At 39.8% G+C, this 14644-nt stretch overlaps 1 protein-coding gene across 1 annotated transcript in view; it reads right to left on the bottom strand.

Moving 5' to 3' along the window:
• LOC127986706 (splicing factor, suppressor of white-apricot homolog) overlaps positions 1–14644 on the bottom strand; it is an 87814-nt gene that overhangs the window by 34847 nt on the left and 38323 nt on the right. Inside the window, 2 exon segments of the mRNA XM_052589032.1 lie at positions 3459–3701; positions 4037–4108. Of these exon segments, the coding sequence (XP_052444992.1) occupies positions 3459–3701; positions 4037–4108 (315 nt within the window).

The raw sequence follows: 14644 nt of genomic DNA, 5'->3' as shown, positions 1-14644 counted from the left end.
AAGGGGTGTACATTCTTAAAGTGGTGCAATCACAAAAAACAGCAGAGTCGACCCAATAAAACTCCCACTCGTGATCACACAAACTTACTCCATTCAGTAAATAGACTAAAGGTAAAAGATGGACACATGAAAACAGACTGAGCGTTGGTTGTTTAACAGCTCATCAATACAGATTATGTTCTTCAGGGTGGGTCGATAGTCATGCAATCTAAGCTAGTTTGCTACTGAGTGAGGCCTTCTTTGCTGCAGTGCCATTTATTTCACTTCCCCATGCAGTAAACTTCCTCTGGGCATCTGGTCTTATTACTGTAATTACTCCGCGTTCCAGGAGCATTACTGCTCAGTGCTTGGCCCCAGTGTCTGCCCTGTGCAGTCCAGTGTCAGTGATGAGATTTCAATAAATTAATTTTTAATGGGGAACAAGAAAACCAATGCAAAGTTTGTTAAACGGTGTTAAACGTCTCTTGTTAAACGAATAGTTCACCCAAAGTGAACATCTGTCATCATTTCTTCTCCCTCGTGTCGTTCTAAACACTGTAACTTTCTGTCTTCCATGGAAAATGAAATATTGAACAATATCCTGGGCCTGGCTCAGCCCTTTTCCATATAATGAAAGTAAATGAGGACTGGAGCTGTCAAGCTCAAACATAAAAATAAATAAATAAATAAATAAAAAAGTACCCTAAAAGTAGTCCATATCAGTATTTGTATGCCTCAGCTGACAAGTATTTGACACAAGAATATGACACAATGTCAAATCAGTGAAATCAAACGTGATGTTTTACATCTAAAAACTTTCATATTTTAATAGATGCAGACAGTAAAAGGCAAGATTTTAGATTAATTTGAGTATCACACGAAATTAGACCATCATATTAACAATATGACTTCAGATGTGATTTTCAGTCATTTTGGAGATGGATCCCTACTGACCTTCATTATACTGAAATCAGCGAACAGTTCATCTATTAAAATAATAATAATAATAATCCTTTAGTGTTACTAGAAAGAAAGTCATTCATATGAGTTTGGAATGTCATGAGGGAGAATAAAGGATGCAGAGCATTCATTTTTGAAAGAACTATCAAAAAATATACTAATGAATTATTATAGCAAAAACTTCATATATATGCTACCATTCAAAAGTTTAAGGCTGGTATGTTTTTCATTTCTTAAGAAATTAATATTGATAATTTTTTTCTCTTAATATTGACATTGGATAAATTATATTTTTAATCAGTGTCTTTATAGGGATAATTTTACGGTCCCTACTGACTTCCACACAATTTTTTTCCCCTCGTACCACTGAAGCCAATGGAGACAGGCAACTCTTTGGTCAGTCACGTTCATACAAGAAACTCATACAAGATTGGAACAAATCGAGGGTGAGTGAAAAATAAGAGGATTTTAATTTTTTTGAATGAATTATCCTTAAAAGTATCCTTGATAAAAGTTTATCCTTGATAAAAGTATCAGTAAAGATTTTTCTAAACATTACCAAAAAATCTATATTACATAAAAATGATTGTAGAAAAGCTATTTTTACTACGTTTTGATCGAATAAATTCACATTTGTTTAAAAAATCTTACTGACCCCAAATGTTTGAATGGTAATGTAACTGAAGGGAAAGTGTCATGTTTTTCAGCGAAAACACATTTACAATCTCTCGGGCACATCTGCAGATCTCATGTCCAGTGTAGACACTGTCTGTATCTTTGATCGAAGTGTCCTTCTCGTTTTTATCTGTGTGAAACACTCTCGCTTAATTACAGGGGACAGTTACTGCCGCTCCTGAGCGCGGTCCATATGGACAGATCTATTACATTAGATCCCTGGCCCTCGCCGGAGTAATTTCATGTGCTGCCAGTCATCGTGATGTGACAGCGATCAGATCAGCTCACTATTTTAAGTCTCTGAGGGTCAAAAGAACAATGAAGAAGATCTAGAAGTGCAGCAGAATCCGGTAACTCGAGGCTTAATGCGATCATGATAAACTACAGTTTGTTTCTCAATATTTCTTATCTTGTTACAGTAAAAGTCTGCCTAAGCTTCTGGCCAGTGAGAAATTACATTTGGGCTGCAACAATTACGGTGAGGGAAATCAGTTTGAGTTATTTCTGTAATACTCCACAAACTGACTCATCTCTTCTGTTTGAACCATTTTTATATTTTTCTTTTCAGAACCTTTATAAAGATACAGCCTTGAAGACATCAGACAAGAAATTATTTCAATTATGATACACTTACGAAACCTAACTTCTGAATGGTCCAGACAAGTGGTTTTAAAGGGTTTGAAAATTAACAACTGATTTCATGTTTTTTCCAACCCCCTTTGACTTTATTTTGAGAAATACTCTAGCCACTTTTTTCCACATAATGAAAGTGAGGAGAGACTTTAAAACTCAAAAATATTCAAAAGAGCGGGATTCAATTTAAATAATCCTTTCTTTCTTTCTTTCCTGCCTGCCTTTATTCCTGCCCTTTGTTCACATTCTTTATTTTCCCCCTCTTCCTGGCCTTATTTTCGTCCAGTACCTTCCATCATGCTTAGTTCTTCTTACTTATTAGTTTCTTTTTCTTCCTTTTCTCTTCCCATCCCATAATATACTTCTCCCTTCACCTTTTTCCTCTTATCCCTCTTGCTATTCAGTTTTCTTTCTCCATACCTTCCTTCCATTTTCCTGTTCTTTGTTACCCGTCCATCCTTTCTTCTTCCTAACCATCATTCCTTCTTCACACTTTCTATATTCCCTCTTACTTCCTGACCGACCTTCCTTCTGTCCTTTGTTTTTGATCTTTCTTTTCCCTTTTCCAATCTTTCTTGTCTCCATTTCCCCATTTCGTCCTGTGCTTCGTTCTCTTTCGTCCTACCTTTTTTCCCCTCTTCCTGTTCTCTATTCATTCTTCCCTCCAATCTTTCTTCTTTCCTGGCATTCATTTCTCCTTTATTTTCACTCCTCCTATTCTCCTCCTCCTATTCATTGATCGTTCCTACCTCCCTCCTCTTTTCCTGTTCTTTCTTCATCCTTCCATCCTTCATTTCTGTTTCTTTTGTATTCCTCATATCTTCCATTTCTCTTTCCTTCATTCTTTCTGCTCTTCTACCTTCCTTTCCTCTCTTTGTTCATTCCTTTCCCCTGTTCTTTCCCTCTTCTTGTTTTTTACCCTTCCTTCCTTCTTCCCATATTATATTTCTCTTTCCTTTTATTCTTCCTTTATTCAATCTTCTCTTATGTCCCTCCTACCTACCTATATTACTTCCTTCACTTTTTTTGTTCATCCCTCTTTCTTTCCTTCTGCAGATCTAAATCTTGGTGAATTTTGTCATTTGAAACTACTATTACTTCAGACTTTAGCACACAATTCCACAGAGTTTGGATCAACAAGCAGGTGAGTAAATGCTGACAAAATGTTTATTTTCGAGTGGAATGATTCTTTAGTGAAGATTTTGACGTACCTTGTTTGGCCTCTAGCTCTTCCTGGGACAGTACCAGCTTCTTCTCCTCAGCCAATGGAGGTTGAGGGGGTGGCTCTCTGGTGGCTGCTTCGACCAATCCTATCGCCAACTCCACTCCCTCTTGCACCTCCCCCTTCATCCCATCCTCATCCGAGTCGTCATCCAGTCGGACACGGTTCTTCTCCAGAGGCAGAAGGTCATTTTCTTTTGACTTTATAGCGAAGCAGATGGGCGCAAAGGATGCTGGGAAGTGGGCAATAAGACTGTCGTTAACCTTCCTCACTTAGCACAAATTTGCTGCATAAGTACTGTCATTACAGTCAAAGATGTGATTATTACAGTCAAGCCTAAACACCTCATCTGTATTTACATCAGCAGAGACACAGGGGTCAGCGCGCCATTTTTAAACCCTAGGTGAAACAGCCTGAGCACAACAGCAGCAATTAACAGACAGAGAGACATGGGATGGTGTCGTTATGTAGGTGCATGAGGACATTCTGAAATATCAGTATGGCTGACAACGATGTTCTGAGGTCAGGTGGTGCGGGGCTCGATCATGGAGCGCAGAGCTGCCTTACCTTTAATGAGCTTGCCCTCGTTCTGCTGCTTGTCAGAAGAGCAGTTCGGTGTGCGGTCCCCCCCCCCCCCCACTGTTGTAAAGCAGCGAACCCTGCGAGGCCAGGACGGCAGGAACAGAGAGAGACAGGGAAGAGAGAGAGACACAAAGTTACTCTACTTTGCAGACACAGGTTAGGATGAAAATTCTGAGCTCTCAGTTTTCAGACAAAGTATTTTAAAGGACTGTCTTTGTAAAGAATATGTGGTTATTCTGAGCCAGAAATGTCTCTATACTGTTCACAGGTGAAGAAGAGGCACAAAGGGAAATGGAAGGAGTCCAGGCTACAGGAGGAGGCTGAGAGAGAATCCATCTCATCCTTTAAAGGCCAGTGTAATATTTTGATGGTGAAGTTCTTTCTATGGGCTTTTTCTTTCCTCTTTTTCATCACTGCTTTCTTCACTTTAATTTCTTCCTGCTTTCTTCCTTTCTTCCCTTTTTTCCCCTTATGTGCTATCTTCCTTCCACTTTACCTTCTGTTCTTCCATTTTACATTCCTTCTTTCCTTTTACATTTCACTTTCCTTTAATTTGACATTCCTTCCGTTCATTTTACCTTCCTTTTCTCCATTTTGCATTAATTCCTTATTTCTTTTTCAAATTCCTTCCCTCCTTGGTTCCTTCTTTCCATTTTAAATTCAGTCCTTCCTTCCATTTAAACCTTCCTTTCTTCAATTTTACATTCCTTCCTTCGTTCCATTTTACCTTTCTTCCTTCCCAAAATCTATACTAAAGAAAAAAAAAGAAAACTTGTCACTCTCAGATTAATGTGAAGAAACATTGTAAGTAAGCTTAGTTCAGAAACAATGATTATTTTTGCAATGATGTTTTAAGCCACAGAAATTACTTAATCTTTGGACAAAGAAATACGAAAAGAGCATTTCCCACTTGCTATATGCCATGTGGTCTGAGCTCTATTAGGATGAGATGCAGAGATAGAGTATCACTCTAGAAGCTACACTGATGGACGAGTATAATCTCAGGAACGTTCTGCAGCCGAGAAAAGCTTGACAAGATCCTTCACGGTAATGCAGCATGAGAGCAATGCAAGCCTGATGCTCATTTATCTACCATCTTCCTGCAGACTGCATGCTCAAAAATGTCCGACTCCACCTCGATACAAGTGGAAGACTGGACTGCATACTGTGGGGTGGTAAAAAAAACTTAATAATGAGCTACAGTGTTTCCACACTAATGAGATGTTGTTTTCCTTATACTGACCCAAATCTTTGTTTTATTCTTTAGTCTGAGTCAGCGGAAGTGTACAAATGAATATTCTACACTGCTGTACGCTAATGGGCATAGCCCCTAATAATAAAGAGAATCACACACACTGTAATAATCCCACGTAATCTCACTGACGGGTTTTATGTAATAAGAGAAAAAAGGACAGAGTGAGAGGACGAAAGAGAGAGATTCTGAAAGTTTAGTGTCCCTAATGGAAGTTTTCAATATTTTACAGCTCTATTAAAGAAGTGTCTGTAGATCCTCACTGTAGCCCTGGGTAAGATGAAGGGTCAGGAGGACATTAAACCCAGTTAGAAATCTCTCGCCCAAAGATGAAAGACAAGATGAAGGAATTAAAGGGGAGATTGGATCTGTGACCAGACACTTGATAAAAAAAGCGATGAGAGACACTGTGGGGAGAGTGAATGTTTCAGTGTACTGTAGCCTGTACTCCAACCTAGTGTTGAGAATTAAGAATTGGTTTTCATTCAAATTTGATGAGCATTATTCAGATTCAGTTTTTTTTATAACAATTATAAAAAATAACGAATGGAGCCATTTTTTTTATTAATTAGTAAAAATATATATAAACATATTTAAAATCAGAATCAGACTCATTTGAATCCTTGTGATTCCCATCACTACTCCTACATAAAGAAATAAACTGTTGTGTATTATCGCTCTTGTGAGCAGTCCATTTGTTTTTGCCTGTTTGCTCTGCTTTAAAAATGAGAACTTCAGTGTGCTTTGGTTGTCAGAGAATCCTTCGTTAAAGACCTCCGCTGTCTGCTTACATCACTGAATTAATATCAAATGAACATTAATAACAACTCAAGGGCTGTTCTAAAGTCTCCCCCTGTGAGTGACATTACTTCTTCAGCATTGGGTTTCCTTAAACACATTCTCCCCTGTGGAGATGGTGCCATACAGAATGTCTTCATCCTCTCATATAAAGGCTGTAATCCCATAATCCTGTTTATGGGTAGCGCCAGCAGAAGAAATGCATCCTGATGGACCATGGCATGTGGAAGTAGCTATATAAAAGCAAAACATGGATGAGCAATGTGACTATGGGAGAGTTAGCATGCTGCAATTTCAGAGTATGATGGTAGGTGTCACTCAGGTGGCTTACAAAGAGCTTTGATGCCATGGGAATTATGATTCTCCCATCATCTCTAAGAAAAAACATGATCTGCCCATAATCACATACCCTCTTTAGTGATCTTGTTAAATCAGACTACTCGCTAACAAAATTGCTCACTTCGAACAATGTACATCTCAGAATATTCAGAGTTCACATTTCAGCCCTATTCCCTTGATGCAACATATGCCTTTTCAAATTGTATTAATTGGTTCTGAACAGCAGCAATGTTGCATCAACACAGTTCAACCTTGAATACTAGCGACAGCTGTTTAGCTCTGTAGCAAAGTTACAAATGTGAAGGGAAGGCATAAAAAATTGATTAAGTCACGTTTTTGTCCATGTGGTGCAGTACTGAAACCTACGTGTGCAAAAGTCTGAACAAAAAGCAGCTGGAGGATGGCACATGTGTATTTTAATCTTAAAATAAAACCATTAAAGAACAGGAAAGGTTAACAAGGGAAAACTTTTTTTTACACAGGGACAAGTAAATAAACAGTCTAGGAGTCCTTTAGTGTGGTTTATTTTCTTATCACTGCAATAAAAGAGAGTAGGTGAAGCTTTTAAAAAATGGGCATTTAGTGTTGCACAAGTAAAGATAAAAACAACAAAAGATAAAACTGCACCAAAAAATAAAATAATGCCTTTCTGTCACATTAGGTTACATGCTGCCATTCAAAACACCATCAACTGCAAGAAACAATGGTGATTAGATTAGATTAGATTAGATTAGATTCAACTTTATTGTCATTATGCAGAGTACAAGTACAGAGCTAATGAAATGCAGTTAGCATCTAACCAGAAGTGCAAGAATATAGTGTTTTATATACATAAAAGTGCAGAGTAAGTAAAGCTATGATATACAGAATGTACAGTGGAGTTGCTATATACAGTATTGAGCAGAGTATATACAGATTATAAATATGAATGCAATGTAGATATTGTATGTACATTATGAACAGAGCAATGAAGGATTATATATACATTATGAATAACAGGAACGTGAGAACAGTGGTAATAAATACAGTTGAATGAGTGTGCAAAGTATTGTTGAACAATCTATTATATGCAAAATAACAGTAGTGCAATGATTTTTTGTAGAAATAGTCTACTGTGCTTGTACAGTAACCACTTAGACAGTTTATAGTGTAATGGATTTAACCATGTGCAGTCTGTGCAAAATATGAGTAGTGCAATACATGTATGTAAAGTACTGTGACCAGTGCAGTAAAAGAGCAGGTGCAGGTTAGATAGGTGGTGTGGCATTCAGAAGTGTCACAGCCTCAGGAAAGAAGCTCTTCCTGAGCCTACTAGTTCGAGAGCGTAGGCTTCTGTAACGCCTGCCGGATGGAAGGAGGGTGAAAAGTCCATGGTTAGGGTGAGAGGCATCCTTGATGATGTTTCTTGCCCTGCCCAGACAGCGCCTGTGATAAATGTTCTCGATGGATGTTAACTGGGTGCCGGTGATCCGTTGAGCAGTTTTCACCACCCGCTGGAGTGCTTTGCGGTCAGATGCGGAGCAATTGCTGTACCACACTGAGATGCAGTTTGTGAGTATGCTCTCAATGGTACAGCGGTAGAATTCAGCAAGGATCCTGGGACTGAGGTGAACTTTTTTAAGGCTCCGTAAGAAATAAAGGCGCTGCTGAGCCTTTTTGACCAGGGTGGAGGTGTTTAGGGACCAGGTGAGGTCATCAGAGATGTTGATGCCAAGGAACTTGAAACTTGACACACGCTCCACTACAGCTCCGTTGATGTAGATGGGTGTGTGTGCATGATTCCTAGTCCGCCTGAAGTCCACAATGATCTCCTTTGTCTTCTGGGTGTTTAGTTCCAGGTTGTTGGTGGCACACCACACAGCCAGGTGCTGCACCTCATCCCTGTAGGCTGACTCGTCGTCATCCTTGATCAGACCTACCACCGTGGTGTCATCTGCAAATTTGACTATGGTGTTGGAGCCATAAACAGGAACGCAGTCATGGGTGAATAGGGAGTACAGGAGAGGGCTCAGTACGCAGCCTTGTGGCACTCCAGTGTTCAGGGTGATGATGGAGGAGGAGAGGTTATCTAACTTAACAGACTGAGGTCTGTTAGTCAGAAAATCTAGAATCCAGTTGCAGATGGGTGTGCTGATTCCAAGATGGCTGAGCTTGGAGATCAGCTTGGAGGGGATTACCGTATTAAATGCAGAACTGAAGTCTATGAACAGCATTCTCACATGTGTGTTCTGACTGTCCAGGTGGGTGAGGGCAGAGTGAAGTGCCGTTGAGATGGCATCCTCAGTTGACCTATTGTTGCGATAGGCAAATTGGAATGGGTCTAATGTAGCAGGGAGACAGGCTTTTAAGTGGGATGCGACCAGTTTCTCAAAGCACTTGGCAATGATGGGGGTGAGTGCAACAGGACGGAAGTCGTTAGGGACCGATGCAGTGGAGTGCTTCGGTACCGGCACGATGGTGGAGGTTTTGAAGCAAGTGGGGACAGTTGCTTGGGCCAGGGACAGATTGAAAATGTCCGTGAAGACCTCAGCCAGCTGCTCTGCACAGGCTTTAAGCACACGACCAGGTATTCCGTCAGGGCCAGCTGCTTTCCGTCCATTCACTTTACGCAAAGTGGAGTAAACATCTGATGTGGAGAGTGTGAGAGGCAGTTCACTGGGTTGATGCTCAGCTTTGAGTGAGATCTCCTTATTATTTTGATCAAAACGAGCATAGAAGTGATTGAGCTCGTCTGGGAGGGAGGCAGAGCTGGAGGGGGGCACAGAGTTAGGTAGTTTGTAATCTGTGATAGATTGTATGCCTTGCCACATACGCCGGGGGTCTGAAGAATTGAAGTGTTCTTCAATCCTCTGTTTATGTTTGAGTTTGGCCTGGCAGATACCCTTCCTCAGGTTGGCTCTGGCTGAGCTGTAAGCCTCCTGGTCACCAGACTTGAAGGCTGCATCTCTTGCTCTGAGCAGAAGGCGAACCTCTCTGTTCATCCAGGGCTTCTGATTAGGGAAAATTTTTATTTTTTTGTGTGTGGTCACTCTACTCACACATGTGTTGATGTGCTCCAGGACAGAGTTGGTGTAATTGTCAATGTTGATCCGGGAGTTTGTGGTGGCCTGGGCAGCAAACTCACTCCAGTCTGTGTGCTGGAACTGATGTTGAAGAGTGGAGTCTGCACCTTCCAGCCAGATTTTAACAGTCCTTATTGTAGGTTTCACACTTTTGATAACCGGGGTATACTTGGGGAGCAGGAACAAAGAGAGGTGGTCAGACTGACCCAGATGGGGGAGGGGTGTGACTTTGTAGGCATCAGTCACATTAGTATAAACATGGTCCAGTGTTTTATGTCCCCTTGTAGTGCAGGAGACATTTTGGTGAAATTTGGGGAGAACAGATCTTAAAGTGCAGTGATTGAAGTCCCCAGCAACAATAAAGGCACCATCCGGGTGCAGGGTTTGTAGTTTGCTAATAGCAGCACAGAGTTCTTTCATAGCCACGTTAGCATTAGCGTCCGGAGGTACATAAACTGCAGCTGCAACAATGCAAGTAAACTCACGTGGTAGATAGAATGGCCTGCACTTGATAATCAGGAACTCCAGATCAGCAGAGCAGTGGGTATCAACAATGACAGAGTCTTTACACCATGATTTGTTAACATAAATGCAAACTCCACCACCTTTGTTTTTACCAGAGGTTGCTGCTACTCTGTCAGCCCTGAAGAAAGAGCGTCCATCCAAATGCACCACGCTGCTTGGGACATTGTTGCAGAGCCATGTTTCAGTGAAAAACATAACATTACAGTCCATAAGCCATTTTTGTGTGAGGGTCCAGATCTTTAGTTCGTCCATCTTGTTCATCAGAGACCGTACATTGGCAAGGAAGATGCTGGGCAGAGCTGGTCGATGTGGGTTTAGCCTTAGCTTAGCACGCAGCCCACCACGCTTTCCCCGTCTTTGTTTACGGTCTCGACGCCGACGCCGAGAACTTCCGGTCGGTACGAGTGATCCGCTTGTCCGCGGTGATCTCAGTAGCTCCGGCGGGAGTTCGCTGAAGTCAAAAGGATGATCTAAAACTATGTTGGAACACTGTTTGTTGATGTCCAAAAGTGACTGTTTAGTATAGATGTAGTTCGCATAACTGAATCGCGCGAACACGAATGAAATAACCAGGTAGATTAACACTAATTTCCGAAATCTGGTAAGACGCTGAGCCTCGCGATGTGGTCGCGCCGCCATCTTGATCATGAGCTTGATCATGAGCTTATGATAAATGTTCGAGTACCAGTATTGCTGTATCTCATCTTATTTGAAGATGCTTCAATATTTCAACTGACTGCATGACATTTCAGTCCACATCATAAGCTGAAATGTCATTCCAAACATGATACAATTACGTGTTAAAACTTGTCATGATCTTAAACAATTACATTTACAAAAGCAAATGGTTGTGATTCATATTACATGCTTATTGCATCTGTCTTGCATCAAAGATGCGAAAAAAGGTTAGCTGTTCACTTCAGGCTTTTTCTGCAGAGACAAGCAGCAACAGGAAAGGCTTTGGTGCTGTGGGACTGATGCCCCGCAAGTGCGGTCGTCATCAGTACTTCATCAATATCAGTTTAATTGGGCACATTAAACCAGAATGTTCTCCATATTGAATTCCAGACTCTTCCTTAGTGAGGTTCCTCACATCCTAACTCAAACCGAACTGAACTTTGATGTCAAACAGACTGAAAACTCTTATACTGCAAATAGTTCACAAAACAGACTTTCTTCTGAGAAGTGGCAAAACCATGTGTGTAACAACATGTAAGGATTCTCTAAAAGTTCAGGTGGCAGAAAGCACAGAAAGTGACAACAAAAACTGTTTTTAAACAAACAAAAGTAGGTTTCTTATTCCAGAAAGTCAGAAGTAAAACAAAAGTGCATTCAACAACAAATCAAAAATACTGCTTTAAAGAAACTGGTGACTTATTTAGTGATGCTGCCCCTGTTCTCTTAATTATTCAGTTTAAATGAGCTGTTGGAGGCCTTGCATACGGTTTAATTATTTCCACTAATCAAGCCATCAACGCATTGGCCCGAGGATGGTCGGATTATCTGACGAATCCAATGCCGCCCTGTCATAGTGTCCCCTTCCCGCTCTCAGAAAAGCAGGGCACTATAACAATGGATTAAAAAAAACAACAAAAAAAATTGGAATAACAAGGGATGGAAGGCTAAGGGAGGAGAGGTGCAAACATAGTTCATTTCCCAAGAGGAGAATACAATGAAAGGCGGCAAACAAAGAAAGCAGGGTGACTGAAGCGCTCTTTGGCTCTTTCACCTCTTCAAAGGCGAGCTGAAGTACTGCAGACCGAATAAAGAGACACAGGCACAGATCAAGGACAGTGGTTTTCAAGATGCAAGCACAGAGCTAACTGGACTATAAAGTTCGATAAAATACATTAAGATATGGTAAGTCTGACAATGAGCAGGAGGACTGAGGAGAGCTAGGGATAAGAGAGGGAAGGAAAAAGGGAGAAAGAAACATAGAACACATTCATCAACTTGTATATGAAACAGGAAACTGTCTTCAGCCATGCAATTACAGCTGAAGTCTATGAGGCAAGGCATTTGCAGTGGATGTCAATGGGGCAAAGCATTCACAATGGACATCTATGAGGCAAGGCATTTACAATGGACATCTACTGGGCGAGGCATTTACAATGATAGCCAATGGGACAAAGCATTCAAAATGGAAGTCTAGGGGGCAATACATTTAGAATGAAGGTCCACAGGGCAAGGCATTTGCAGTGGAAGTCTACAGGGCAAAGCATTTACAATGGAAGTCTATGGGACAAGACATTTTCAATGGAGGTCTTTGGGCAAAGGGAGGGTTTTAGGCAGAAATGCAAAGCTCATGTTTTTGCTAAAGCACTTCTGCAAATGTTATTTGTCCATTAAAACATTGTTTTATTGGTAGGACTACTGTTGTAGGCAGATGGTAAAGACAGAGTTACAAAGACAAAGACTAGATAAGCACAGCTAACATTAGCACTCTCGCTGCTGATGCTAACACATAAAATTAAGAAACAACTTTACTATAACTGTCATTTGCATTAATGTACTGCTTAAGCATGCATTTTAATAGAACAACACTTCTAAAAAAAAAAAAAAAAAAAAAAAAAAAGTACATTTGTAAACATTAGAAAAGTACTTGCATATAAGAAAACTAGAAACAAACAATTATTTATAGCATTTTTTGACCAATGTTAATTTCTACATGTAATAAATGCTTAACATTTCAAGTTATATAAAACAAATCTCGACAAGGTATTATGAATGAACATAGATTAGAAATAATCAAATGTATTTTAAAATGAACATTTATCTTAATAACAGCTGCAAAAACTTAAAGCTGGTGCATCTGAAAGTGTTAAAAAAGTAATCCATTGTGACCCACCTGTCATTTTTAAGGATAAAACTAAATAATTATTTCAAAAATAACCACAGAAACACTGGGGCGCTTATACAGTAAAGCTGTACTCATCAAGGCTTTGATTACACATACTGGATAATTTTCTTTACAATTAGAATAGACATAATAATGGAGGTTACGGTGTGCAGAATGCTAGGATTGACAAAGAGGTTCTAATTACAGATGCAATCTATAATTGATGAAGCAGACGCTCAAAGACAAAGACTCAGCTCATAGGATTAAAACAGAGGTTGGGGTTTGCAAATATGCCTGCTTAATCACCACAGAAGTGAACAGGAAGAGCTGCTGTTTGTTCTTGCACTGCCGCTAATGGCCTGCCAGTTGCAGTAATTACAGGCTGCGGTTTTAAAGTAGGTACGAGAGAATCAGGGAGTCTTGGGACTTGACAGAAAGCACATACCCTGGTACCTCAGCTGGTCCTTAAGTGAACTATGTGAGACGTGAGACAGGACAAGATGAGAAGCAAACGTTGCAAGAGAGTGCAAGGAGAGGCACAAACAAAAATGAAAGAAGAATCTGAAGAATCACGTGACACTGAAGACTGCTGTAATGTCAGTGGCATCACAGGAAAAATTATATTTCGGTATAAATTCAATCAGAGAACAGCTATTTTGCATTTTGAAAATATTTAATATCATTACTTTTTTTTCTTACCAAATGCAGCCCAGCATAAGGGACTTCATTAAAAAAAAATGCAAATATCTTAAGTTCAAACTTTTAAATGCCAGTGTACAGAAACACAAAAAATCTGAAAACTAAATTAAATTTTTTATCTCGAGGCTTGTCCAGCTAATCTACTTATAGACCAGCAACAGACCAAAATACGTCTTTACTAATAAGTTAACTGACTGTTTTATGTTAAAAAATTATTTTATTTCCTATAAAAGAATGACACCCTTTCCTACACCCACTATATTGAGCACAGCAATTTCTGATTCATTTTTCTGCAAAGTGGTCAGTCTCCTCCTCCACATACTGCCTGTAGTCTATATTCAAGACCCTGTGGATTACATTCACTTGTTCATGCATTGTATGTCAGCTTGAACCAAAGGGAAGATGGAGCCTTGGATGTACATTAAAAAAAGAGAGCGGGACACATGATCAAAAATGGTTTAGCTGAGGTAAAAGTGCCCTAGAGGGGGCTGTAAAGTGGCACGCTGCTAGAAATGTGCAGACAGCCTTTAAGCGCTACTTTTGTAGCTGAGATTCTGGTGCTCGAGGCAATTCTCAAAGTCACTGACATGTGTAGCGAACATCCATCTGCCAAAGTAAATCATGAAGAGATTATTGCAGCCCTATATTTTTTTAACCGCCTCCAGGTAACACCACTAATCACTAAAAAAAAACAGTGTAAAATTAAACAATGTAAAACAAAAAAAATTACAGTATTTGGAAAATATTATATGTGCGCAGGACAAGTCTTTCACTTCGTACCGTCCTCAAAAACCACAAACACAAGAAAGATAATTCCTGTCTTTCACTTTTCATGTTTTTAAAGCAGTCTGTTGGATATGAAAGGGAATGCAGAAACCATGCCAGAGGGTAAAAAATAAACACTTCTAAAAACGAAAGCTTTAATTTACTTTAATTTAAGAAAACAAACCATGAAATATTGGCAGAAGCAAAAACTTGAAGTAAGAGAGCAGAGAGAATTATTTAATTATTTAATAAATAAATAAATAAACGTCACATTTATTAAAAAATATCAAAGATTATATGCAAGGGATAACGCC

This window comes from Carassius gibelio, chromosome B21 (assembly GCF_023724105.1).
Source record: "Carassius gibelio isolate Cgi1373 ecotype wild population from Czech Republic chromosome B21, carGib1.2-hapl.c, whole genome shotgun sequence".
Taxonomy (NCBI): Eukaryota; Metazoa; Chordata; class Actinopteri; order Cypriniformes; family Cyprinidae; genus Carassius; species Carassius gibelio.
Note: the sequence above shows the minus strand (reverse complement) of the source record. Positions and strands in the feature narration are given on the sequence as shown.